Genomic DNA, 25639 nt, shown 5'->3' with positions numbered 1-25639 from the left:
CCTGCTGGCAACATCCCGCTCGCACGCACACCGAGCCCGGGCACGTCCCCGCCCAGAGGAAGGGACCCGAGACGCCTCGGGAGGCCAGCAGAGTCTGCGGCCAAAAGGGAAAGTCCCTGCTCCGCACGGCTGCGGCAGACGGGACGCCGGTGTTGCCGCGGAAGAAAAGTCTGGGAGCCGAGGTGCTCCTTCCTCCCCAGTTCACCCCCGCCACAAAGCCAGCCACGCCCCCTAGCAGGAATCGGGCCGCAGCGTGGGATGCGGGGAACGGCACTTACCAGCACAGCCGGAGGACGATCCCCTTCTCTTGGGAGCGGCGGCGGGGTGTGCCGGCAAGGGGCTGCTGGCAGGGGGCTCCGGTTTGGCAGGCAGGGGGGCGGTGGACTCGGGCTCCTGAGGGGGGGGCGGGCTGGAGAAGGAGGACACGACGGGGGGCCTCCTATCCGGTTGCGGCTGCTCAGAGCCCCCGAGGTCCAGCAGCGGGGCGGGGACGGGGACGGAGACCGCGGCCATGGCCGGCAGCTTCCTCTCCATCACCTCCAGCTGCTCGTCGAAGTCGTCATCCTCGTCCTCGTCCTCCACTTCCTCCTCCTCCTCCGGGTCCCGCACGAACTGGTACTGGAAGCGGGGCTGCTGCGGCTGGGCTGGGCCGGAGGAGACCAGGGGTGATTGGTCCTGCTCGTCCATCGTGCTGGCGCCGCAGGAACAATGACTGAGGGGGCTCTTCTCCGCCGGCTCCTCGGGCTGCGCAGCTGCCACGGTGCCGAGCCTCCACGCCCTGTTGAGTCACACTGGGAAGGGGAAGCAGAGCTGACTCCCCCGCCCGAGAGTAGAGAGGGATAGCCCGGCTAGCCAATGGGAGGGGGAGAGGAAGCAGGGACGCACGCGGGGAACCAATGAGAGAGGCTGCTGATGCGCCACTCTATGAATATTCAATAGGGGATGGATGCTGGCGGCTGAACAGGGATCGAAAAGTCGGATGAAGTTCGGTGCAGAGAATGTGGGTGGGGCGAGCCCTGAAGGGTGGAGAGCCTGTATTGGTGATGGGGGAAGGGAGACCCAGTGGAGGGGCAGGGGATGCGTGTGTTTCTGAGGGAAGCTGTGTATGGTGGGGGGACCGTGTACGTCTGAAGGTTGTTTTCTTACTGTAAAGGAACAGGGGTTCTAGAGCCGAGGGGGGCAGGGAAGAATGGGAGCTCTTTGTGTCTGAGGGGGAGCGGATGGTCTGTATGGCTGCAGAGGGTGGGGGCGCTCTGAGAATGGGGCGATGAGAGATGGGGTTCTTTGTGTGGTTACAGTGAGGAGGGCAGGCTGTATAGTGGAGAAGGATGGGTCCATTTCAGGGTCAGCAGTAGCTCCTAGTCTGCGCTTTAGACAACAGTCTAGTGCGTGCCAGACATTTTGTGACACAAACTTTTTCTGCGAGGGGCGGAGGCACAAGGAGAGGCTGGAAGAATCCTCTGTGTCAGATTCAGACAGGCTACTGCGGTGTCTTGCTGCTGTAAATGAAGTAATGAGGGAATCACATCTCTCTCTGCCCAGTGGCTATATACAGTAGCTCTCCAACCTGCATTGTTTTATAAATGGTGAGATGAGTCAGTCCCATGAGTGACAGCTAAAAACTTAAACTCTGAAAGGGAATTTTGAATAATGCCAGGCTAATTTCTTCATTTTGGGGGCAGGGGGCTCAGTTTAATGATTCAACAATTTCTAACAGGGCCTGGCCAACATTAAGTAAAAGAAGGGAATCCTTTTATTAATTTAGGACTTGATTCTGTGACATTGAGCACCTATTGCAAAATGCACCCTCAACTTCCCTTGTCTTCAAGATGAAGTGAGAGTGCTCAGTACATCTTAGCTAGAGATCATCACCTTGCTGGATCAGGCCTTTGGTGTGTAGAACTGATAAATGAAATTGTTTTCAATTGTTCACTTTATTAATGTAACTTCTGTTCACCATTCACTTCACTTGCCTATACTGTAACTTCTGTTCCATATTGTAATTCAAACCCCATTTTAAAACACTCACTCCATTTTGTAAAAGCTTCCTCCAACCTTCATTTTTGCAAACCCTGCTGTAATCTTATTAGTTTAGTTTAGATGTGTGAATGAGGTATGTATGAATGATGGAATCAACCTCCAGCCCCAGCCTGTCCTGATGAGATAAAGTTCAAATACCAACGGCTGAAGACCTAGACAACAGCCCTAAACAAAGTAAGAAGCATCCACCCTAAAAAGAAAAGGACAACAGAACAACAGAAGGAAGATCAAAGCCAGGTCCAAGGCTGAAAGTCACGCCTGCAATTGATGGGTGATCAATCTAAACCCAGAGGCAGCATGACACACCAAGACCTATAGACTTTGAATCCAAACTAAAAGCCTATAAAAAAGAAGGGTGAGATGAGAGACTCTGGGTAACATTCTGCTGCCAACATGGATGAACATCGGTGCCTGCCCAACAGAGATCCAGCTCAGCCTTGTGCCCAGCTTTCCTGGCCAGTTAGCTGCCACAAACTACGAACCCAAGCTGCAAAATCAAGCCATGAACTTAAGCTATCTTCAGGACTGGTAACTATGCAGCAGCTGCAGAACACCTGATGAATGTGTGTGTGTGAATATGTGTGTATGTGTGTGTGTGTATAGGTATTAGGTATAATGTGTGTGTGTGTGTGTGTATAGGTATTAGGTATAATGTGTGTGTATAAGAATTAAAATATTAGTTATTAGTCATAAATTGTTATCATAATAAATGTGGCATCTTTGCCTTGTTCCCTTTAATAAGATCCTGCTGGTTTTTACTGGTCTAATATAATTGGTATAACAGGTGAACAGGGAGAACAGTCATTTTAGTCAATCATACTTCTCAGAATCATAAAATAGGAAGTCAACATTAAAGAATATCTATGGGATACCATATCTACATTTTAAGACTTTTTATATAAAATGTTATGTTTATATAGTACATACCCACAAGCATCTCACAAGACTGTATACAGACACCATCACTGAAATACAGCCACTGCTGGAATGGAAGATGGTGACCAGTCAGCATGCCACTCAATAGCAGAATTGGTGAAGGGGATGCAAAAGGGGAATGAAATTTTGGCCAAAAGTACCAGAGGAAAAAAATGCCCTATGTAACAAAAAATACCTTGACTATTCCATGTCCATGCAGAGAAGACAAGACTTCTGTTTTTAAGTTATTATTCAAAAGACCCATATGCAATAAGTTTCATGGTACTGTCTTGCCTTTCTTAAGCAAAGCATCCCAAATTGCTTTTTAAAGCATTGATGAGTACTATTATCACACTGACTGTAGCCTTGTCTAGACTTGGAAGTTGTACTGGTTTAATTTAAACTGTGTTTTAAACAAATTCCTAATCAATTTAAACTAAACTGAAATAAGACTGGTTTAAACAGAAATAAGTGTGTCTACAGAACCCTTAGCACCAGTTTAACTAAATCAACACAGTCATCACAGCTAGGACAAGCGAGCACAGTCTCACATTTCATTGCCTTTCTAATGGCATAATCCTCTACTCTTCCAAACTGCATACCTCTGGATCATGGACACACACATTCTTTGATTTCATATATATAGGGTTTAGAGGTCAATTTATGGAGACATTCAAAGTGAGATGCAAACTGCAAATTCACCCAGATGTGACAGTTACAGAAAAAGGAAGGGTGCAAATGGGAAATTCTTTCTCTCCATATTTAAGTGCAAAATAAAAAACACCAAATATCCTTTCTAACTTCAGGGCCCAATTCTACCATATGTGCTTAGATTGCATTCTACTTACTCAAATGAGCTGTCCCATTAAGTTCAATGGATATATTTACATGAGTTATGGGACTACTTGCATTAGTGAGTACTACTCAACATAAATAAGGGTTGCATAATTGTATCTTCATGGTGAAGTTTACCCCTTTGCAAAGAGCCAGCACAAGGCCTAGATAAAAGTTCATCAGTTGTGAACTGCCTAGGTCCCTGCACTTGGGTTCTGTCTGCTGCCTAGCAAGCAAATAGCTCTACTTCTACAACAGTTGACTCAGAAGGGATTGATGGGGTTGTAGATCTATAGTTCACAATTGTCAGCTTATTACTAACTGAAAAATACATATGTGAAAATTCTCAATTTCCTTTGTTGTTCAAAATAGATTTTAATATAAATGACTCTGACACTCTGTACTTCAGGGGAACACCCAGCACCCCCATGTTCATCCTTGTAAAATGATTGTGTACTATCCAGTGCAAAGTGTGTCATGTTGGGTTTCTTTGGAAGGCTCGTGATGCAATGAGCATTGTTGTTATAGTGATGTTCTAGTAACTGTTACAGTAATGTTATAGGTTATATAACTATGTGTATAGTTACGAGGCTGAAAATGTATCCTCATGGCTTAAAATAAGCCCAGGCAAAAACTCTCCAAGAGCAGAGAGGAATTTCACACCTAGGCAGGTATGAGACAAACCCTCACAGGAACAAAGGATGCTTGCCTAGGCAGCAACAAAAGGATCCATTCAAGTGAGTTACCCCCTTTCCTTTGGTCAGTATGGAACTGTGATAAGGTAATGCTCACCTGACTCTGAAGGGGGGAGGCAAAGCCAAGAGGGAAGAAAGGACATGATAAAAGGGAGAGACGTTTGCCATGCGCTCGCTCGCTCTTTCTCTCTCTCTCTCTCACCTACAACTACAACTACAACTATAGACACCACACCAAGCGACTGAAGTGCTGATCAAAGGGGAATGCCTGGCTGAAGAGCAACCAGCCAGCTTCTGGTGAGAAGCATCTAAGTTTGTAAGGACATGGAAAATGTTAAGATCAGCTTAGAATGCATTTTGCTTTCATTTCATTTGACCAAATCTGACTTGTTACGCTTTGACTTATAATCACTTAAAATTTATTTTTGCAGTTAATAAATCTTTATGTTTATTCTACTTGAAGTGTGTCAGAGACTCCCCTGGGGATAACAAGCCTGGTACGTATCAATTTCTTTGTTAAATTGATGAACTCAGATAAGCTTGCAGCATCCAGCGGGCATAACTGGACACTGCAAGACAAAGGTTCCTAGGGTTGTGTCTGGGACTGGAGATACTGACTAGTGACATTTGGTTGCACAATCCAAGGAGCAGCTCAGTCAAGGATTGTAGTGACCTAGCAGATTACCGGACCAGATAACACCAGAGGGGATTATCACAATGACATATTTAATTTATTCTGTGTGATAGACCCAGGCCAGTTGGGTGCAACAAAGTACTGTTGGTAGCCAGGAAGTGGGCCACAACAAAGCAGTGGCAGATTAACAAGTTTGCCGCCCCTAGGCCCACGAAAAATTGCCACTTCCCCGCACCGGCTCACCTCCGCTCCCTCGCAGCAAGCCTGGGAGGGAGGGGGAGAAGGGGAGTTGTGGCACACTCGGGAGATGACAGTGGTGGAGCAGAGGTGAGCTGGGATGGGAGCGGTTCCCAGCTCCCCACGAAAAGTTACTCCCCGCACCCACTGGCCCCAGGTCACCTCCGCTATCCCCCAAGCACACCGATAACTCACTTCTCCCGCCCTCCCAGCACTTTCGTGTGGCAAGCCTGGGAGGGAGGGGGGAGAAGGGGAGTTCCTCAGTCCTGCGACTGCTTGAACGGACGGAGGAATGGAAATAGGCCCCACAGTCACAGGAAATCCCGTTGGCCAACCTCCTCTCCCTGGTTGTGTAGCTGGCTAGTTTGGACAGGGCTAAGAGGAGGCTAATAAGGAGATCCCGCGACTTTGTGGGGCCCCATGAAGGAGCTGCCAACTGACATCCCCGAGCATCAGGGGATCCAGCCAGTCTCCCCAGTCGTAGTCCAGGAGGTCTCCAACCCTGGTGACTCTCACCAAGACCAGCCTCTGGCACACTGCAGGGGACTCTGCCACCTGCACATGAAGCTGGGGGTTATGTAGCAGGGGCTTCGTGAGGAGATCGGCCCCCACAGTGGCTGCCATGGATGTGGTAGTTGAAAAGAGCTTCCAGGTCCAGAGGAGGTCTTTATCTGCGAGAAAGTAGTCCTATTGCTCAGTGGTTTGAGCATTGGCCTGCTAAACCCAGGGTTGTGAGTTCAATCCTTGAGGGAGTCATTTAAGGATTTGGGGATTGGTCCTGCTTTGAGCAGGGGGTTGGACTAGATGATCTCTTGAGGTCCCTTCCAACCCTAATAATCTATGATTCTATTGGTATCCAGGAGGTGGGTGGGCAAAGCCCACCCACTTCTAAAGGACCTCCCCCCAGCCTAAGGAGAGGATCCACAGGTCTGTCCTATTGGCATCCAGTGGGGGTGGGTGGGCAAAGCCTGCCCACTTCTAAAGGGCCTCCCCCCAGCCTAAGGGGAGGACCCACAGGTCTGGGACACCAAGTAATTACAGGGGACAACTAATGAAAAAACAGGATCGGGAGTGAGATCATAGGGCTAAACGAAGGGAACTTGATGGGGACACCGAGCAGAGAACCCCGGACAAGGCCTACTGCTCCTCGAAGGCATCAAGGGAGCCAGTGTACGCCGCCCATAGGAACTCTGCCCGGATGCGTGAACAGACGGAGGAACGGAAATAGGCCCTACAGTCGCAGGAAATCCCGTCGGCCAACCTCCTCTCCCTAGTGTTGTAGATGGCCAGTTTGGCCACGGCCAAAAGGAGATTGAGAAGGAGATCCCGCGACTTTGTGGGGCCACGGATGGGGAGCGTGTAGATAAAAAGGTGAGGGGAAAAGTGCAACCAAAAACGCAAGAAAATATTCAGGAGGAGCCGAACAGGGGCTTGCAACCTGGCGCACTCCAAATAAATGTGCACCAAGGTCTCCTTCTCACCACAGAAAGGGCAGGTGCTAGGGACAGGGGTGAACCGCGCCAAGTACACGCCCGTGCTCATGGCCCCGTGAAGGAGCCGCCAACTGATATCCCCCAGTGGGCCTCGGGACCAGGGCAGAGTACAAGCTGGCCCACCCGGGCTTCTCACCCTCGAGAAGTGGCAGGAGGTCCCGCCATTTGGTATCGGGGCGGGACGCGAGGGTGAGGTAGTGAAGGGTATGGAGCACGAGCGCGTACAGATGGTTCCGTGGCGCGGTCTGGAACAGGACCAGCTGCAGATCATGCAGCCCGCTGGCAGTGAAAGGGTGAGGGTGCCGATTGGGTCCACGGGGCAGGGGCCCGATAAAAATGTCCACGGGGCCTGGGGTGGAGGGTGGGCAGGGCGTGCCCTCTCGCAGGACCTGGTCGAGGTAAGCCCGAGCAGCAAGCAGTAAAGCGGCCTTCACCTCCTGGAGTACGCGCCGGGGAGGGCAAGGTCTGGAGAGCCCCATGCATTGAGCGAGCGTCAGGGGATCCAGCCAGCCTCCCCGGTCATAGTCCAGGAGGTCTCCGACCCTGGTAGCTCCCGCCAGGACCAACCTCTGGCGCACCGCGGGGGACTCCGCCACCTGCACACGAAGCTGGGGATTGTGTAGCAGGGGCTCCGTGAGGAGGTCGGCCCCCATGGTGGCCACCACGGACCTGGTCGTTGAAAAGAGCTTCCAGGTCCAGAGGAGGTCTTGGGAGGTCTTTGTCTGCAAGAAAGTAGTAGAAGGCAGATATACTGGCCACTGAATAAGCAGTTTTCTGTTCCCTTAGTGACCAGAGCAGGGGCTGCTCCAGACTAATGAGAACACTGGACTCCAATTAACCTGCAAAGAGTCAGGTGAGTCCATTAAGGTAATGTGCACACCTGACTCTAATTAAGGCCCCTTTGATACTATAAAAGAGCTCACTCCAGTGAGGTTAGGAAAAGCCAGATGAGCAGCAGTGTGGCTGGTTAATGAAGACATCCTCAAGCCATTGGTAAGGGAGAAGCTGGGGAGAAGTGGCCCAGGGAAATGTACCTATTCTGGCAGTGAAAGGTTGGCTGGCAATAGCTGCTACCATTAGGGTCCCTGGGTCAGAACCCGGAGTAGAGAGCAGGCCCGGGTTCCCCCGCAACCTGCTGCTACAGAAACATCTCCTGGGAAGGGAAGACAGGCCCCTGTCAGGACAGGAGGCTAAACTGTTTGGAAATAAGCCCTAGGGACAACAGAGACTGTGGGAGTTCTCTCTCCAACCTCCTTGCTGGCTTATGATGAAAAGGGCTCAGTAGACTGTAACCCTAGCCCTAGAGAGAAGGGCTATGTGGAGGATTGCAGTGAGCCACTGAGGCTAGTATAAACTACCTAGAAGCATGGGACCCACAGGTATGGTGTGGCAGAGCTCTGACCTTGTCCAATAGATCTGGCACAGGCAACACCAGTATAAGCTCCTACTTCTGTGCCTCATCCTAGACCTAGATAAATCACCTGATGTCAGAGAGGGTAGATCAGTTTCCACGCTTACTTTTAGTTCTTGTGTTTTCTGCTGAAACTAACAATTAGTGCAGATTTTCTTCAAGTGCACCCAAACTGAACTGAGACCACTCCCTCATTTCACGTAGGCCATAATAGCCATGAAATTATACTGATTTTCAAATTAAGTATTGATGTGGGCTGGATTCAGACCAGTGATGTGGAGGTAAAAGGCCCATAAGCCAACTATTTTTAATTCCATAACCCATTTATCCCCTTTTATGCCTTCCTGTGTGGTAAGTCTGATTTCATTTGAACAGCTGCATTTTATACCCAAGCGTGAAGCTGCTCTTGTGTGAAACTCAACCTAGATCACACACACTTGTTCTGTTTCCTGACAACCATCTAGAATGTGTGTAAGGAAACACTTTTAAGTCAGTTTCAAGAATACAATGAAGGTGACATAAGTATCATTATTAAAAAAACTAAAGTTTCACTATGTGGGAATAAGCACTTAAAACAATGTATAAGGATTGGGTTTTATGTTTGTTCTAACATTTTTGCTTCCTGGGGACAAACAATTCATCCATGTGCAACTTTTAGTCAAACTTTGTATAGTAATATAATAAAGAATGATTTAGTGGTAGGCAGGTAGTTTGACTAAATTACAGGTGGTGCTAAAACAGAACACAGGCAGGCTTTCCCCTCTGGAATGAATGGGTCAAACTCTACCCTTCCCTACACCTATTTAGCCCCAGTGAAGTTAATGGATTGTATATATATGTTAAGTGAAGGCAAAATTGGGCCCAGTGGACCAAGCCATACATATACAAATCAGGAGGACTGCACTGCACTGCTTTATCCGGGTTGAATTTAGTCCAGTGTCATAACTTCAACTTGAACTAGGATAGTTCTGATCAAGTAAGGGTTGTGGAGACACTAAGGTGGAGTAGCGTGGGCCAGGTTCCTGGTGTAACTCTACTGAAGTCAACTGAATTGCACCAGGGGTGAATATGAGCCATTGGTATTTAAACATATGATCTACCCTCACCAGCCTTCATCCTTTCATCCAGTTTCTTTTTTAGCACCCATAATTCATGAGCATCTCCAAAGTACTTAAAGACTTAATACTTTTCTGTTCTTTCCTAGCATGTAGTAGTAAGTCTCTAGAACATATGTGAAATAGATTAAAAACTGAATGTTATGCAAATACAATGCTGAGTGGTTTTGACAACAACTTTAGGAAGCTTAAAATGAATTTAGTGAGTTACTTCAGAAATTAATCAAAAGTAGGCCCATGGTCCAAAGCTCTTATTCATACTAAAAATAATGGGTCACATTCTCTGCACAATTCCGTTATCTTTAGTGGTGTTTCAATCATTTCACCAGCAAAGAATCTGACCTAAAATATTTTACTAAAAGCAAGATTCACATACATTCATTCAGTGCATACTGGAAGAGAAAACATCTTTTTATTTTCTGTACTGCAAATAACAGCAATTTAGTTGAACAAGTATTTTATCTGCAGTTCTAAAATGGTTTGTATCTTTTGTTGGCCACAATAGTGAATTAGAAGTTCCTTAAAATGTATATTTTCAGACTACAGAAAACCTATTTGTAACAATTTAAATAACTTTAAGTCCTAATGACAGCACGAATTGAAATATCACTAATCAGTGATTTTGACTTTTAGAAGTAAATATACATATATTAGTTCATTTTTTTAAATATAGTCCTTCATATGCTGTACCACAGAATGAATGTATGTGTGGTCAGTCACCACCTAAAGAGAAAGGAAAGTATTTTTATTTAAAGAGGAAGGTACTTAATATCTTGGTGGAAGGTAAGGCAGAAGTTCCAAATGAATTGAGCAATCCAAGTCAATAGGCTGTAGAAACTGCAGCTCCTAAATACTTAATATATGCTATAGAACAGCAATTCTATTCATTGTTTAGAAAGACATTTTAATCTTATAAAAATTACAATAGTAGTTAGAGTCCACTGTAGATATTCAACTGGATCATTTGAAAACTGAAAGGAAAGTTTTCATATGGAGCAAACTTGGAAAAATAAAGCATTTTATCATTTAAAAAAATATGCTGGCTAACATTTTTCAATTTCCTTTGGTAGTTTTGAAAATTTTTTTTTTTTTTAGTGTTTAGAAGTGTTTTATAAGGACATTTTTCTTCACGTCCTAGTGTGATCTGCTCAATCCTACACTAAATATCAGAGTTTACTGCTAGGAAAATAATTGTAATTTTACAAATCCAGCATTACAGCTTTATAGCTGGATCACAGAGGATGGACATTTGGCCTGTGATGGCTTAAACACAAATGTGTGGTGATTTAAAAACAAACTGTTCAGCTGCAAGACTAGATGGAGCTCTGTCCCCTTTCTGGTCTTTCTCAGCACACTGCCTCACATGTCAGCCTCATGCCTTTACCTCTCGTTAGGAGGAATTCTGCATTTCTCTCCATCTTAGTCCTGGCTTTGGGTATTGACCATTCTTATCCAGCAAGTGTGACTGAGTTCAGACATCTGCAGTTCTTCCTTTCAGGAGTTTGTGACCAGTGGTTTACACTGACAAAATAGCCTTCTTGAAACAAAGTATTGTGTATTTTAACAGTAGGAACAAAGCATTTAGAGAAAAAGATTTTTAAAAAAATCTACTCATGCCTATCCTATCAAAGTTTTACCATCCCTTGATGGTAATGGACGCAGGCCTATCTTCTTCAGACATACCCTGCTGGGGTCTGTGTATCACTCTGGTTCCCTCAAACAATTACTCCTCTCTCCTGAAGGAGAGTCCTTAAACCCTGCGATAGTTCTTTTGATCTCTTATGTTCCTGGGCCTTTTTCTGTCCTGGCATTTTCTTTTAACAACCCTCAAGCATTTGCTGAGGGAAGACTTATCCTTTCTCTCTCCTGTTTGTTTTCCCCCACCCCCATAGTCCCCTGTAAGAAGGGGGACATCTGAATGCCCCCTCACAGCATGAGGTGGCTCTGCAGTGTCCTGCTTCAGTATCCCTCCGTTCTGGTAATCCAATAACTTACTTCAGGCTCTCTTGACTCAGTAATACCCTCCTTGGGGCTGGTTAGTTATAAAAAACCTCGTGCAAATTAGTCGATAACAAAAGTCCCAAACATACAGTCCATGTCTCACCCCAGTGCAACATTAGAACTCCTCTTGGGGGGAGGGATAGCTCAGGGGTTTGAGCATTGGCCTACTAAACCCAGGGTTGTGAGTTCAATCCCTGAGGGGGCCATTAAGGGAACAGGGGTAAAAATCTGGGGATTGGTCCTGCTTGGAGCAGGGGGTTGGACTAGATGACCTCCTGAGGTCCCTTCCAACCCTAATAGTCTATGATTCTATGACATCGCATCCCTCAATGCCACATACTGGTGCCTTTGACCACACACAGACTCTGTCAGTCCTGTTCTGTCCCTCTGACCCAGAACAGCCACCCCAGCCCATACAGTTGTGCATTGTGGAAACCCCCAGAGTTTCTCTGCTGGGAACATCCCTCACTCCGACTGGTCCTCTCACTGTTCTTCTGTATCTAGCTCTTCAACCTTGACTATGTCAGCAAGTAAGCTCCTCCACTCCTCTCATGCCTTTAGCCCTCTGCAGCCCTTGGTTCTGGCTCACATCCAAGATGTTAACTCCATCCTTGTCATGGTATAACCCCCACTCTGAACCTTAGTGTCCAAAAGATGGGGTACCAGCACGAATCCCCCTAAGCTTAATTACCAGCTTAGATCTTGTAGTGCTGCCACCAGCCAGGAATTCCAGTGCCTGGTACACTCTGGTCCCCTCAAAACCTTCCCAGGGGACCCCAAGACCCAGACCCCCTGGATCTTAATACAAGAAAAGTAAACCCTTTCCCCCACCATTGCCTCTCCCAGGCTTTCCTTCCCTGGGTTACCCTGGAAGATCACTGTGATTCAAACTCCTTGAATCTTAAAACAGAGAGGAATGCACCTTCCCCCCTCCTTTTTTCCCCTCCTCAAGCTCCGTGAATCTAAAACAGAGGAATTCCACCTTCCCCCCTCCCTTCTCTCTCCCTTTCTCCCACCAATTCCCTGGTGAGTACGGACTCAATTCCCTTGAGCCTCAACAAGGGGGAAAAAATCAATCAGGTCTTAAAAAAGAAAAGCTTTTAATAAAAGAAAGAAAAAATTAAAAGTTGTCTCTGTAATCAAGATGGTAAATGTTACAGGGTCTTTCAGCTTATAGACACTAGAGAGAAGCCTTCCCCCCAGCACAAATACAAATTAAAATTCTTCCAGCAAAATACACACTTGCAAATAAAGAAAACAATCAAAAAGATTAAACTGCCTTTCTACTTGTACTTACTACTTGAACAGAAAATTAGAGACCCTGTAGGTACGTCTGGTCACTCTCAGAACCCAAAGAGAACAACGAACAAACAAACAACACAAAACAAAGACTTCCCTCCACCGAGATTTGAAAGTATCTTATCTTCTGATTGGTCCTCTGGTCAGGTGTTCCAGGTTCACTGCTTGTAACCCTTTACAGTAAAAGAGACATTAACCCTTAACTATCTCTTTATGACACTTGCTTTCTAGCCTTCTGCTCACTCTAGCTTGGGGATGCCAGCCAGCAAACTCCTCTTGCTGCTCTTCTACCTTCAGCCTTTCTCCCAGGAACCACTCACATGCAATCTCTGGCCCCTCTCATTTCTTTCTCCCAAGTAGCCCTGCCTCACTGGCTCTCTTCCTGGCCAAGGTGCCCTCTTTTAAGTTCAAATTGGAAGCAGTGGATGAGGCACAGGTGCACTGTCCCTACTCCCTCTTAAAGGCCCAGTGTTAATCTGTGATACCCCCTATTAAACCAATGTAGTCATGCAGCAACCATTCCAATAATCAGGTCAACATACAGTATTCTAGAGTAATACAGTATTGCAAAGCAGCTCCAAATCAATCACACAAGGTAATAAAAATGCTTAACCTATTTTGTGCTTCTCCAGTCTTGAATTGGGCCAATCCATCAATATACGTGAAAGCAGTTTCAGGGCTTGTATAAATTACACCATCTGCCAAGTTCCAAGGAGCAGTTAAGGCAGCTGTGAATTGCTGGGTACAGGGACTCCTTTCTCCTGTCCACTCCTTCTACCACAGCCCCAAGCAGGGGGCTGAAATAGGAGCTGCTATATTCACTGGGGGGATTTTTGTGTAGCTGGCAACATCAGCTTTAGCACAAAGCTTCCTAAACACACTGGATAATATGGACCAAAAAATATCCTCACTATTGTAGCAGCAGCACCTTGTCTAAATGAAAACATGTTTATACATGTACAGTTTATTCAAATGGATATTGGAGTGTTTCTGTTTTTTAGCTAAGTAATATAGTAAATAAAATATACTTAGAAATATTATCTTCACATATATTCACAGTAACAACATGGAGATGACAAGTATAAGGAAAGGTTTTTTTTTTTCGTTATTAGATAGGGTGCTTGTTCTTTGTTATAGCTAGTTAAAACAATATATACATCAGATAATATGTGGGAAAGAGGGTTATAGCATGTAGTTACCCTAAACTAAAGAAAAAAAATCTGAACATCTGTATCATATACAATCGTCCTTGATAACTGAGAAATACAGCAAATATCAGAAGTTTCAGAACACAGAAGTTGGTCCAATAAAAGATACTACCTCACCAATCTTCTCTCTCATAATACAGCCGGTCATTTCTCTTACTGCCTGTCACTATAAAGTTTATCATTGTATCATAATTATAAAATAACTTACTTTTATATAGCATATTTCATTTGAAAGGACCCCAAGATGACTTGAAAACATAAACTGACATTAAAATCATAAACAAGGAACACTTTATCTACTATCAAAATGTACCTGCCTCTAAAGTGAAGCATAGCAATCATTTAATAGTGCACAACACTTCACAGTAAGTGAGAACATGATGTAGAGAATGTATCAAATTGAAAGTCCAGGGGAATTTTAAGTAAACAGATATAATTAACCAAGTTGGATTTTGGCCAGGCCAACCTTACTCTTACAAAAAGAACCAGGAGATCTTTAAAGACTAGTGGTTAAGGCATCAGTTTTATATCTTGTTCAACTTTTAAGATCTAACAGTATGAGGTGAGGCCAAAGGTAAACCTTGTCCTAATAGACTGAATAGGAAGGCTCTGATACCAGAGTGCTCAACTTGCTCACTCTCCTCACCGAGGTAATTGTGATCGAGAATGCCACCTTCACAGAGAACTGGAGTAGAGAACAAGTTCCAGGTGGTTCAGAGGATGGCTTCATTAACTTTGCTAATACCAGTTTCAGATCCCAGGTTCTTGCACTTGTGGATACGATCAGTCCAGCTCTTTCAAAAACCTGATAGTGATGGAATTGGAAAAGAGATCTGTTATTCACCAACAGATGGAAAGATGAGATGGGTGCCAGATGAACCCTCATAGAGCTAACTGCTAATAGTCCAATATGTGATGGGTAGAAGCTTGCTCCAGAGAAACACCTTTCTGGGGTACCAGATGGAAAAACACTTCCATTTAGCCTGGTAAGTACTCCTGCTTGAAGGCTTTCTATTCTTTAAAAGTACTTCTTGTACATTCTTTAAGAAAGCTTTTCCCAACAGTGTTAGCTATGAAGCATCCATGCAGCCAAGTGGTATGGCCTACAGGAAACCATATCTGGGTCCAGAAGGAGACAACAGAGGTCTAACAAGGATAGTAGGTTTGAGAACCAGTGTTGCCAAGGCCATACTGGTGCTATAAGTATGAGGTGATCATGGTCCTATTTGGTCTTGGATAAAGCTCTGGGCAATAGTGGAATCAGAGGGAAGGCATATAGTAGGCCATTCTTCCAGGGCAACAGAAAGACATCTGTCAATCACCCTGGGTTGTGACCCACACACACACGGAACAAAACTGAAAGCTCTTTCTGTTGATGCTTGTTGCAGATGGGTCCACTTGCGAGTTCCCCAAGAGATAGAAGATGGATCAGGCCACATCCAGAAGCAGTGACCACTCGTGGTGATTGGTGAAGGATCTTCTCAGATGATCTGCCAGTGTATTCTGCACTCCTGGAAGTTAAGCAGCTCTCAGATGAACGGAGTTGGCTTGCAGAATTCCCAAAAGAGAATCACCTCCTGGCACAGTTGACTGGATACTCCTTGTCTGTTAACACAGCAACTATATTGTATGTGATTTGTTAATGCTAGCAGATTTCCCTCCATCCCGCCCAAACCCCCTATTTGGAAGGAAGGCCAAACAAGTTTAATGGACCACTCACAATTCCCTGATGTTTATATGCGCCTTCAAGCCTTGGATAGACCAAAGACTGCACGGATCCTGTGTGCACTCCTGGATCAATGCATCTGTGACTAAAGTGAGCACTGCAGGGAGGCAAAAGGGACCCCCACACTTTCAGAGGGTCTGTCCATTAAGCCAGAGAGGACAAGATTAGGACTGGTACTCAGATCTCCATATCTAGATGATGATGGCTCAGGGAATACCCCAAAACTAGCCATCCTTGTAGCTTTCTGAAGTGTGGTCTGGTGTACTGCACTACATAGATACATGCTGTCAAGTGCCCTAGGAACCTGAGGCAGCTGCATACCGTGATGACTGGATGTGCTTTTAGTTCCAGAATTATGTTCCATAGTGTTTCAAACCTCTATTGCAATAGAAAAGCTTTGGCCTTTGTAAGTCCAGGACCATGCCAATAAATTCTTTACTCTGAACTGGTTTCAGAACTGATTTGTCCACATTGACTAGGAGAGCCAACATGCCAAACGTGGACGGGATAATGGATACACTGGACAGTACCTGACCGGGCCTCTCACTACTCAGTGATCCAGGTAAAGGAATACCTAGACACTTGACTTTCAAAGGAGCACGGCTACCACCACCATGCATTTGGTGAAGATATGAGGAGCTACTGACAGGCTGAAGGAAAGCACTGCAGATTGGTAGTATATTCATTTTACCATTAATCTAAGAAACTCCTTTCAAGTTGAGGGTAGCAGTCCTCCTGCTTCAGGTAAAGAATAATGGAAGCTAGAGTCACCAAGCAGAATTTTATTTTCTTCAGGAATTTAACGCTTAGATTTAAAATAAACAAAAGGTTGTCTCAGGCCTTTGGATTATGTTCCTCCGGAATATAAGAATAGCCATATTGCATCAGCCCAACAGTGTATCTAGACCAAGTATCCTGTCTTCTAACAGCAGTCAGTGCCAGATGCTTTAGAGGGAGTGAAGAGAACAGGGCAATTTATCAAGGGATCCATCCCCTGTCGTCCAGTCTCAAATTCTAGCAGTCACAGGTTTAGGGACACCTAGAGCAAGGGTTGCATCCCTAACCTTATAGGCTGATAGCTATTGATGAACCTATCCTCCATGAACTTACAAAATTCTTTTTTGAACCCAGTTTGTGTTTGACTTTCACAGAATCCCCTGGCAACAAGTTCCATAGATTAACTATGCATTGTGTGAAGGAATACTTCCTTATGTTTATTGTAAACCTGCTACCTATTAATTGCATTGGGTGATTACTGGTTCATGTTATGTGATGGAGTAAATAACACTTCCTTATTCATTTTCTCTGTACCATTCATGATTTTATAAATCTCTATCACATCTCCTCCCCCAATTAATCTCTCTTCCAAAGTGAATAGTCTCAATCTTTTCAATCTGTCCTCATAAGGAAGCAGTTCCATACCCCTCATAATTTTTATTCTCTTTCTCTGTACTTTTCCCAATTCTAATTTTTATATATATATATATATATATGTAACCCTTCTGCCAGGCCTAATTGATAGCAGCAAGGGCCGGGTTCAATACGTAAGGATCCCTTCCCTACTACGTAATGCAAAACCAGCTCGAGACCCCACCGAGTGATCTGGGAAAATCTTACACACACACCCCAGGCACCTCGAAGAGGCAATACATCCCCTCTCGCAAGCACAGAGCTCCACCAGCTGTCCTGTGATTCACTCCAGCCATCCCCACAAATTGCTCAACTCCACTCACTTCATGGGTGTTCCAACTGTCCGCACAAACTGCTCCACTTCACTTGCTGCTCTGCTCCACAATATAGCTTCAGGCTCCCCCACTAGTTAGCACAGCACTCAGCTCAGAAATTTTAGCTCTTTAGTGATTCCACCTCATAGTAGGGGAGCCCCAGTGTTGGTGCACCAGTAGTCCAAAGTGAGTTCAGGTCAGTAATCTGTAACTCGATTCTTAAGGGAATCAAAAAACAGCTCTGCTATTCAACAGTGGAGGAAGAAAAAGGTTCAATTGGTGCCTCTGGCTCATACAAGGACCCCATACCACCAGCTACAAATGGCTGCATCTAGCCTCACTCCATTAACAGAGCGTTGAAACCCATGTCCCTTGTCTAGCGAGTGCTACTTAGTTGATGGTGAGACTCTCTGTCATAAAACAGTTTCATAGTTCCTCATTTACATAATCAGAGTGACAACACTTTATTCCTCCTGCCCCAATAACAAAGAAATTGGGAATCCCACAGCTGTGAAAGTAACCATTTTAGGCTGCCATGGGCTATGCTAGGCGAGCTGGGTGTGCCTATGCAATCATGATCAGCCTGTGAAATTATTTTGCACACTTGCCATAATTCACCACCAGATGTCAGGGTAGAGCTCATTTTGTCTCTGCTTACATATCTATAATATTTTTGAGGTGGGACAACCAGAACTGCACACATTATTCAAGGTGTGGGTGTACTATGAATTTATATATTGGCATTTTATTTTCTGTCTTATCTATCCTTTCCTAATGATTCCTAACATTGTCAGCCTTTTTGACTGCCACTGCACATTGAGCAAATGTTTTCACAAAACTAGGTACAATGATTCCAATAGCTCTTTCTTGAGTGTAAGAGCTAATTTAGACCTATCTTTTAACCAGTTACTGACCCATGAGAGGACCTTCCCTCTTCTCCCATGATTCCTTACTTTGCTTTAGAGCCTTTGGTGAGGGACCTTTTAAAAGTCTTCCTGAAAGTCCAAGTACATTATATCCACTGGATCACCTCTGTCCACATGTTTGTTGACATCCTGAAAGAATTCTAATAGATTGGTGAGGCATCTTGACTCTTCCCCAACATATTGTGTTCAATTATGTGTCTGATAATTCTGTTCTTACTATAGTTTCAACCAATTTTCCTGGTACTAAAGTTAGGCTTACCTGCCTGTATTTGCCAGCATCGCCTCTGGAGTGTTTTATGTATTTATTTATTTTTAAGATCAATCCCATCCCCCAGTGTGCAAGCAGTAGGCTGAGAAATTTCCTGCAATTTAATCTAATTTTTACTGTTTCCTTTCTCTTTGGGAGCATTGCCAGTTCACATCCTTACCTCTAGCAGATTTGGGGGGGGTCTATCTTCATGCCTAGGTTTTCTTCCATTTATTTTAGTGTAATGCTAGACTCTTACTGCTTGTATCTATGCACGCAGAACTAGCAGACTTCATCTGTACAAAATGATGCTGGCAGGATTCTTGCTAACACCAGATGGAGTGACTACATCACTCCTTTCCTGGGTCACTTACCCTGCTTGCTAAGTCAGATTTCATAGTAGCTTAAGGTGCTGCCTCTAGATTTATAAAGCCCTATGGAATCTTAATCCAAGATTGTTGTCTGATCCAATGACCCCTTACATCCCTATGTGCCAAATAAATTTATCTTCCTCCTATTTGCCTCACCAGTGCTTATAACAAATGTGTGCTAGGTGAATAGTTCTTAGGCTGTATCTAACATCTTTCCCCTACAACTCTCTGTTGAGAGATGTCCAGGTTGCTGTAATTATCACTGATTAAATTCAGATTGTAATCTTAGTTCTTTTGCCTTTTATTTTCAGGTGCTAGCTGGGCAGTGGAGGTTATATTAAATTACTTTATTCTTCTGTAAAATATCCTGGTGTGTCTTCTTTATAAAATAGTGTACAAGTTAAAGTTGTTATAACATTACCAAAATCACAGAGAAGTTATAGAAATAACTGAATACCATGTCATTTAGTAAGACCAAAGACACATTCTTTTTGCTGATTACTGGATGAAAAGGATACCTATAGTCAGATCTCCTTAATCCAAAGCAGTCTACACAATCCATTTGTATTTAGATTTGATAAAACTTTCAATAAACAAATCATTGGTATATGCAGTACGTGATTCAAACTAAATACTGTTGAAATGTTTCTGATTTCCAGACAAATGAATAAACCATACATGGATTCAACATGCCTGTATATAGCATGCTATATAAAGCCCCAGTCTTGCAAACCCATATGCATGTGGTTAACTTTTACTACCATGAGGAGCTCCATGAAATCAATGGAACTACACATGGTAGTAAAGTTAACCACACATGTATGGGTTTGCAGAATTGGGCCTAAGAGTAGAGTTTTTATAGAGGAAACTTAATAATTCAAGGAAATTAGATTATAGCCTGGCAAACCCCTCTGTATTAAATTACAATGTTAAATGAATGGATCTAATTGAACATTGTCATCTCTCATACTAGTTCCTTTGGCCTTTTGTCATTTGTCCCAGAACTGATTGTGTAAGCACATATGGGATTGCAGCTTCACTAGAGAATACTGAGATACGAGCCTTGGCTAGTTTAAGCATTCAACTCGATAAACTAATTGACGAGATAGTTTAAACGTCGATCAGTGATATAAAAAAAAGTGGGGGTTTTGGCAGTAAACTTGTTTTCACATCATTCCAGTCGTGAAGAGGCTATAATTAAAAAGAAAAAATTCCTTCCTACTCCCCCACCTCAAAAAAATGCTAAACCCTGTTCTGAGAATATATCTTGCAAAACCCTTATCAAATCTGTTCTCAGAAAAAAACTAGATCTGGTTAGAGAACATAGATATTTATATAAATAAATACATGATATTTATATAAAACTAAAATCAGATAAGTGCAAGCAATACCTGCAGTGTAATTGCTATTTTATGTACAGTATAACTACAATGTAGCATTCATTTTTAACATAGTAAAGGAAGATGTACTTGACAGAGGGTCTGTAGGACCTCTTTAAAACAGAAGGAACCCAGCGGTATTTTTATTTTAGCAACAGGAGTTGTTGGAGTGATGATGGTATTTATAGAATGAGGTCACATATTCAAGCTGTTCAGATACAAAAGTGTTCAAAGACGTCAGTCAGGCTCAAAGTAGATAAAAAAATGCATCAGCTTATCAGTCAGGCATTTCTAGTGCTAGTACGGTAGTCACATTTATTAATTACAGTGCGGTAGCTGTGTTAGTCTGTATCAGCAAAAAGAACGAGGAATACATGTGGCACCTTAGAGACTAACAAAAACAAGGAAGTTTATGCCCAAATAAATGTGTTAGTCTCTAAGGTGCCACAAGTACTCCTCATTCTTTTTAAACTTATTAATGTAAGCCATGTACAACAGACTCAACTCCCTGACAGAAAGGACTGTTCTAAAGCCTTATTCCTTAATCACTATTTACCAAAGTCAATGCTTCAAGAAAAACAATATATTTCGTATTTTTAGTAACATATATTGGTCCAAATTGAGAAAACTCTAGGGAGGAGAGGGGAGTTTTAGCAGAAAATCCAAGGCATCATAGTGCATTTGAACTAATATATTGATGGAAATTCTTCAGTAATGCAGGCTACTACATTCTGCATAAGTGTATCTTAAATAAGATTATTATATTAAATAATAATATAAAAGTGAAGAAGATTTGTAACTACTGGGTCAGGTCCACAACAAGATTACAGTGGCATAGCTCTACTTCAGTGGGACAGCTGGCTCAATAAGCTCCATGTACTAGGGCATATTTGAATATCTAAGTTTTCACACAGGAAAGGCTAAAAACCACTTTTGTCATTATCCCATTAGCCCAATAGACTGGGTTTAATAATTTAAGCTTAAATTTAGACCTGGTGGAAGTGTATGCAATTTCACTAATAACACCAAGGTTGAACTTGACCTTGTGTGTTAAAGGCACTTAAGTAGAGAGTTTAGACAACTCTTAATACACGGGGCTAAATTTAGACCTGATGGAAGTGTATGCAATTTCACTAATAACACCAAGGTTGAACTTGACCTTGTGTGTTAAAGGCACTTAAGTAGAGAGTTTAGACAACTCTTAATACACGGGGCTAAATTTAGACCTGGTGTGAGCAGGTACAATTAAACCAAACTCAGTGAAATTGTACCTACTTACACATAGTCTGAATTTGGCCTCTGTCTCTAAGACAAAGCTCCTTTCAAATGTAATTGGTAAAAAAATATATCTTTTTTCTAACTCGAAGCAACCTGAAACAGACTGACATCTAGTTGGTGGCTGGTGGTAATGGCTCTGAAAGACAGCCAGGACTATTAATGTTTTACAACGGGGTTGGCAACCTTGCAGAAGTGGTGTGCCGAGTCTTAAGGTTTTGCATGACAGTAATACTTTTAACGTTTTTAGAAGGTCTCTTTCTATAAGTCTCTAAAATTTAACTAAACTATTGTATATAAAGTATATAAGGTTTTTTTAAATGTTTAAAAAGCTTCATTTAAAATTAAATTAAAATGCAGAGCTCCTCAGATCAGTGGCCAGGACCCGGGCAGTGTGAGTACCACTGAAAATCAGCTTGCGTGCCGCCTTTGGCATGTGTGCCGTAGGTTGCCTAGCCCTGCATTACAGTACAAGCAGTATAATACAAAGGCACACCGCATTTAGGAGCAGGTTCTGCGATGCAGCAGTTTTGTGACTGCGAAGTAGTCTGGCTGGAGGTTTGAACACCAAACTGTTTTGCTGCAGGTCTAAAAGTGGTGCTATATCTGTGTAAGCTTTGTTGATGCTTTTATTGTTAATTATATATCCATGTACAAAGCAATAGTATCAACTATATCCAACACCGTGCATAAAAATAGACAAGGAAAAACTATCCCAACTCTATGCCCACTCATCTATCGCTTCACAAATACTAATGATTCTTGATTACTAACAGACAACAGTAGCAAGAAAAAGAGTAGGAGGAAGTGGGAAAAAGGGAGTTAGAGGATTCATAGCATTTCTTATTAAAGGAGATGCAGATTATCTATTTTCTTTGAAATTCCTGGCAAAAGAAGTACAAGTTAATGAAAAACAAAACTATGTTTAACTGAAAATTTTAAAGTATATCATGCAATTTACGTAAAAATGGTCCAATGGTTTTACCACTGATTTCAGTGCAAAAGGATTTACTTCCTGCCCTAATTTTAATTTCTTCCTTCTTGTTAGCAGATAAATGGCAGCATCAATAGAAAAAGCTCATTGATAACAACAATCACAGAGAAGTTTAAATTTCAAAAAGCGTTCCTCAAACAATATTTGTTATTTAAATATTTTAACTGGCATGCTTTATGTATAATAATGTTTATTACACTGGAACCCAAAATGTGCATTGCACATTGTAACAATTATGTAGGGACAAAATTAGAAAGGTCAAGGCACAAAATGAGATTAAGGTAGAGACATGCAGGGTAACAAGAAAACATTCTACACATACATTAGAAGCAAGAAGAAGACCAAGGACAGGGCAGGCCCATTACTCATTGAGGAGGGGGGAAACAATAACAGAAAATGTGTAAATGCCAGAAGTGCTTAATGACTTCATTGTTTCAGTTTTGACCAAGAAAGTTGGAAGTGACTGGATGCCCAATATAATGAATATCAGTGAAAGTAAGGTATGATCAGAGACTAAAATAGGGAAAGAACAAGTTAAAAGTAATTAACAAAAGTAAATAACAAGTAATTTAGACAAGTTAAACGTCTTCAAGTCACCAGGGACTGATGAAATATATCCTAGAATAATCAAGGAGCTGACTGAGGAGATATCTGGGCCATTAGCAATTATCTTAGAAAAGTCATGAAACATACTTGAGCTTCCAGAGGCCTGGAAAAGGGCAAATCTATAAAAAGGGAAATAGGGACACCCTGGGGAAATACAGACCAGTCAGCTTTACTTCACTACCAGGGCCAACTCCAGGCACCAGCTAAAGAAGTAAGTGCTTGGGACAGCCAATACCAAAGGACGGCCCTCCTGCTGCTATTGGGGTCTTTGGAGGCAATTCAGTGGCGGGTCCGTCAGTCCCTCTCGGAGCAAAGGACCTGCCGCCGAACTGCCGCTGAAGAGTGAAGCGGCACTTTCTTTTTCCCGGCTTGGGGCAGCAGAAAACCTGGAGCCGGTCCTGTTCACTACCCAGCAAGATAATGGAGCAAATAATTTAGCAATCAATTTGCAAGCACCTAGAATAAAAGAAAATAAGGTGATAAGTAACAGTCAGCATGGATTTGTCAAGAACAAATTGTGTCAAATCAACCTAATAGCTTTCTTTGACGAGGTAACAAGACTTGTGGATGGGGTGGGGAAGTGGTAGATGTGGTGTATCTTGACTTTACTAAGGCTTCTTGCATGACCTTCTCAGAAACAAACCAGGGAACTACAACCTAGATGCAATTACTATAAGGTGGGTGCATAACTGGTTGGAAAACAATTCCCAGAGAGTAGTTATCATACTGGACCGAAAGCCCCCGATCCCGTCCAATCTTGGAAGGTAAACCATTCCAGACCTGGCTAGTATTTGGATGGATGACTGCCTGGGAATCCCAGGTGCGGTAGTATGTTAGCAACAAGAAGAAAGTCAAGTACAGTGTGGGCCCTTTACTGAATGAAGGAGGCAACATAGTCACAGAGGATGTGGAAAAAGCTAATGACTCAATGATTTTTTGCCTCTGTCTTCACAAACAAGGTCAGCACCCAGACTGCTGCACTGGGCAGCACAGTATGGGGAGAAGGTGACCAGCCCTCTGTGGAGAAAGAAGTGGTTCGAGACTATTTAGAAAAACTGGACGAGCACAAGTCCATGGGGCCGGATGCGCTGCATCTGAGGGTGCTAAAGGAGTTGGTGGATGTGATTGCAGAGCCATTGGCCTTTATCTTTGAAAACTCATAGCGATCGGGGGAGGTCCTGGATGACTGGAAAAAGGCTACTGTAGTGCCCATCTTTAAAAAAGGGAAGAAGAAGGATCTGGGGAATTACAGGCCAGTCAGCCTCACCTCAGTCACCGGAAAAATCATGGAGCAGGTCCTCAAGGAATCAATTCTGAAGCACTTAGAGGAGAGGAAAGTGATCAGGAACAGTCTACATGGATTCACCAAGAGCAAGTCATGCCTGACTAACGTAATTGCCTTCTATGAGGAGATCACTGGGTCTGTGGGTGAGGGGAAAGCAGTGGATGTGTTATTCCTTGACTTTAGCAAAGCTTTTGATACAGTCACCCACAGTATTCTTGCCAGCAAGTTAAAGAAGTATGGGCTGGATGAATGGACTATAAGGTGGATAGAAAGCTGGCTAGATCATCGGGCTCAACGGATAGTAATCAACGGCTCCATGTCTATTTGGCAGCCAGTTTCAAGTGGAGTGCCCCAAGGGTCGGTCCTGGGACCAGTTTTCTTCAGTATCTTCATTAATGATCTGGAGGATGGCGTGGGCTGCACTCTTAGCAACTTTGCACATGACACTAAACTAGGAGGAGTGGTAGATACGATGGAAGGTAGCGACAAGATACAGAGGGACCTAGACAAATTAGAGTACTGGGCCAAAAGAAACCTGATGAGATTCAACAGTGCAGAGTCTAGCACTTAGGATGGAAGAATCCCATTCACTGTTACAGACTAGGGACCGAATGGCTAGGAAACAGTTCTGTAGAAAAGGACATAGGGGTTACCGTGGATGAGACGCTGTATATGAGTCAACAGTGTGCCCTTGTTGCCAAGAAGGCTAATGGCATTTTGGGCTGTATAAGTAGGGACATTGACAGCAGATTGAGGGACGTGATCATTCCCCTCTATTCGACATTGATGAGGTCTCATTTGGAGTACTGTGTCCAGTTTTGGGCCTCACACTACAAGAAAGATGTGGACAAATTGGAAAGAGTCCAGCGGAGGGCAACAATAATGATTAGGGGGCTGGAGCACATGACTTATGAGGAGAGGCTGAGGGAACTGGGATTATTTAGTCTGCAGAAGAGAAGAATGAGGGAGGATTTGATAGCTGCTTTCAGCTACCTGAAAGGGGGTTTCAAAGAGGATGGATCTAGACTGTTCTCAGTGGTACGGGATGACAGAACAAGGAGTAATGGTCTCAAGTTGCAGTGGGGGAGGTTTAGGTTGGATGTTAGGAAAAACTTTTTCACTAGTGGTGAAGTACTGGAATGGGTTACCTAGGGAGGTGGTGGAATCTCCTTCCTTAGAGGTTTTTAAGGTCAGGGTTGACAAACCCTGTCTGGGATGATTTAG

At 43.7% G+C, this 25639-nt stretch overlaps 2 protein-coding genes across 4 annotated transcripts in view; one reads left to right on the top strand and one right to left on the bottom strand.

Annotated features, from left to right (window-relative positions):
• RTN4 (reticulon 4) overlaps nucleotides 1–1028 on the bottom strand; it is a 95339-nt gene extending 94311 nt beyond the window's left edge. Inside the window, exon 1 of one of the 3 annotated variants that reach the window (XM_050951770.1) lies at nucleotides 279–1028. In XM_050951770.1, coding sequence (XP_050807727.1) covers nucleotides 279–687 — 409 coding nt within the window. In that variant the 5' untranslated portion in view covers nucleotides 688–1028. The remainder of the gene's footprint in view (nucleotides 1–278) is intronic. The other 2 variants (XM_050951771.1, XM_050951772.1) reach the window with 2 other exon arrangements.
• The window catches only part of RPS27A (ribosomal protein S27a), a 391102-nt gene that overhangs the window by 264169 nt on the left and 101294 nt on the right, over nucleotides 1–25639 (top strand). The window lies entirely within an intron of this gene.

Source organism: Gopherus flavomarginatus, chromosome 4 (assembly GCF_025201925.1).
Source record: "Gopherus flavomarginatus isolate rGopFla2 chromosome 4, rGopFla2.mat.asm, whole genome shotgun sequence".
In the NCBI taxonomy this organism is placed as follows: Eukaryota; Metazoa; Chordata; order Testudines; family Testudinidae; genus Gopherus; species Gopherus flavomarginatus.
Note: the sequence above shows the minus strand (reverse complement) of the source record. Positions and strands in the feature narration are given on the sequence as shown.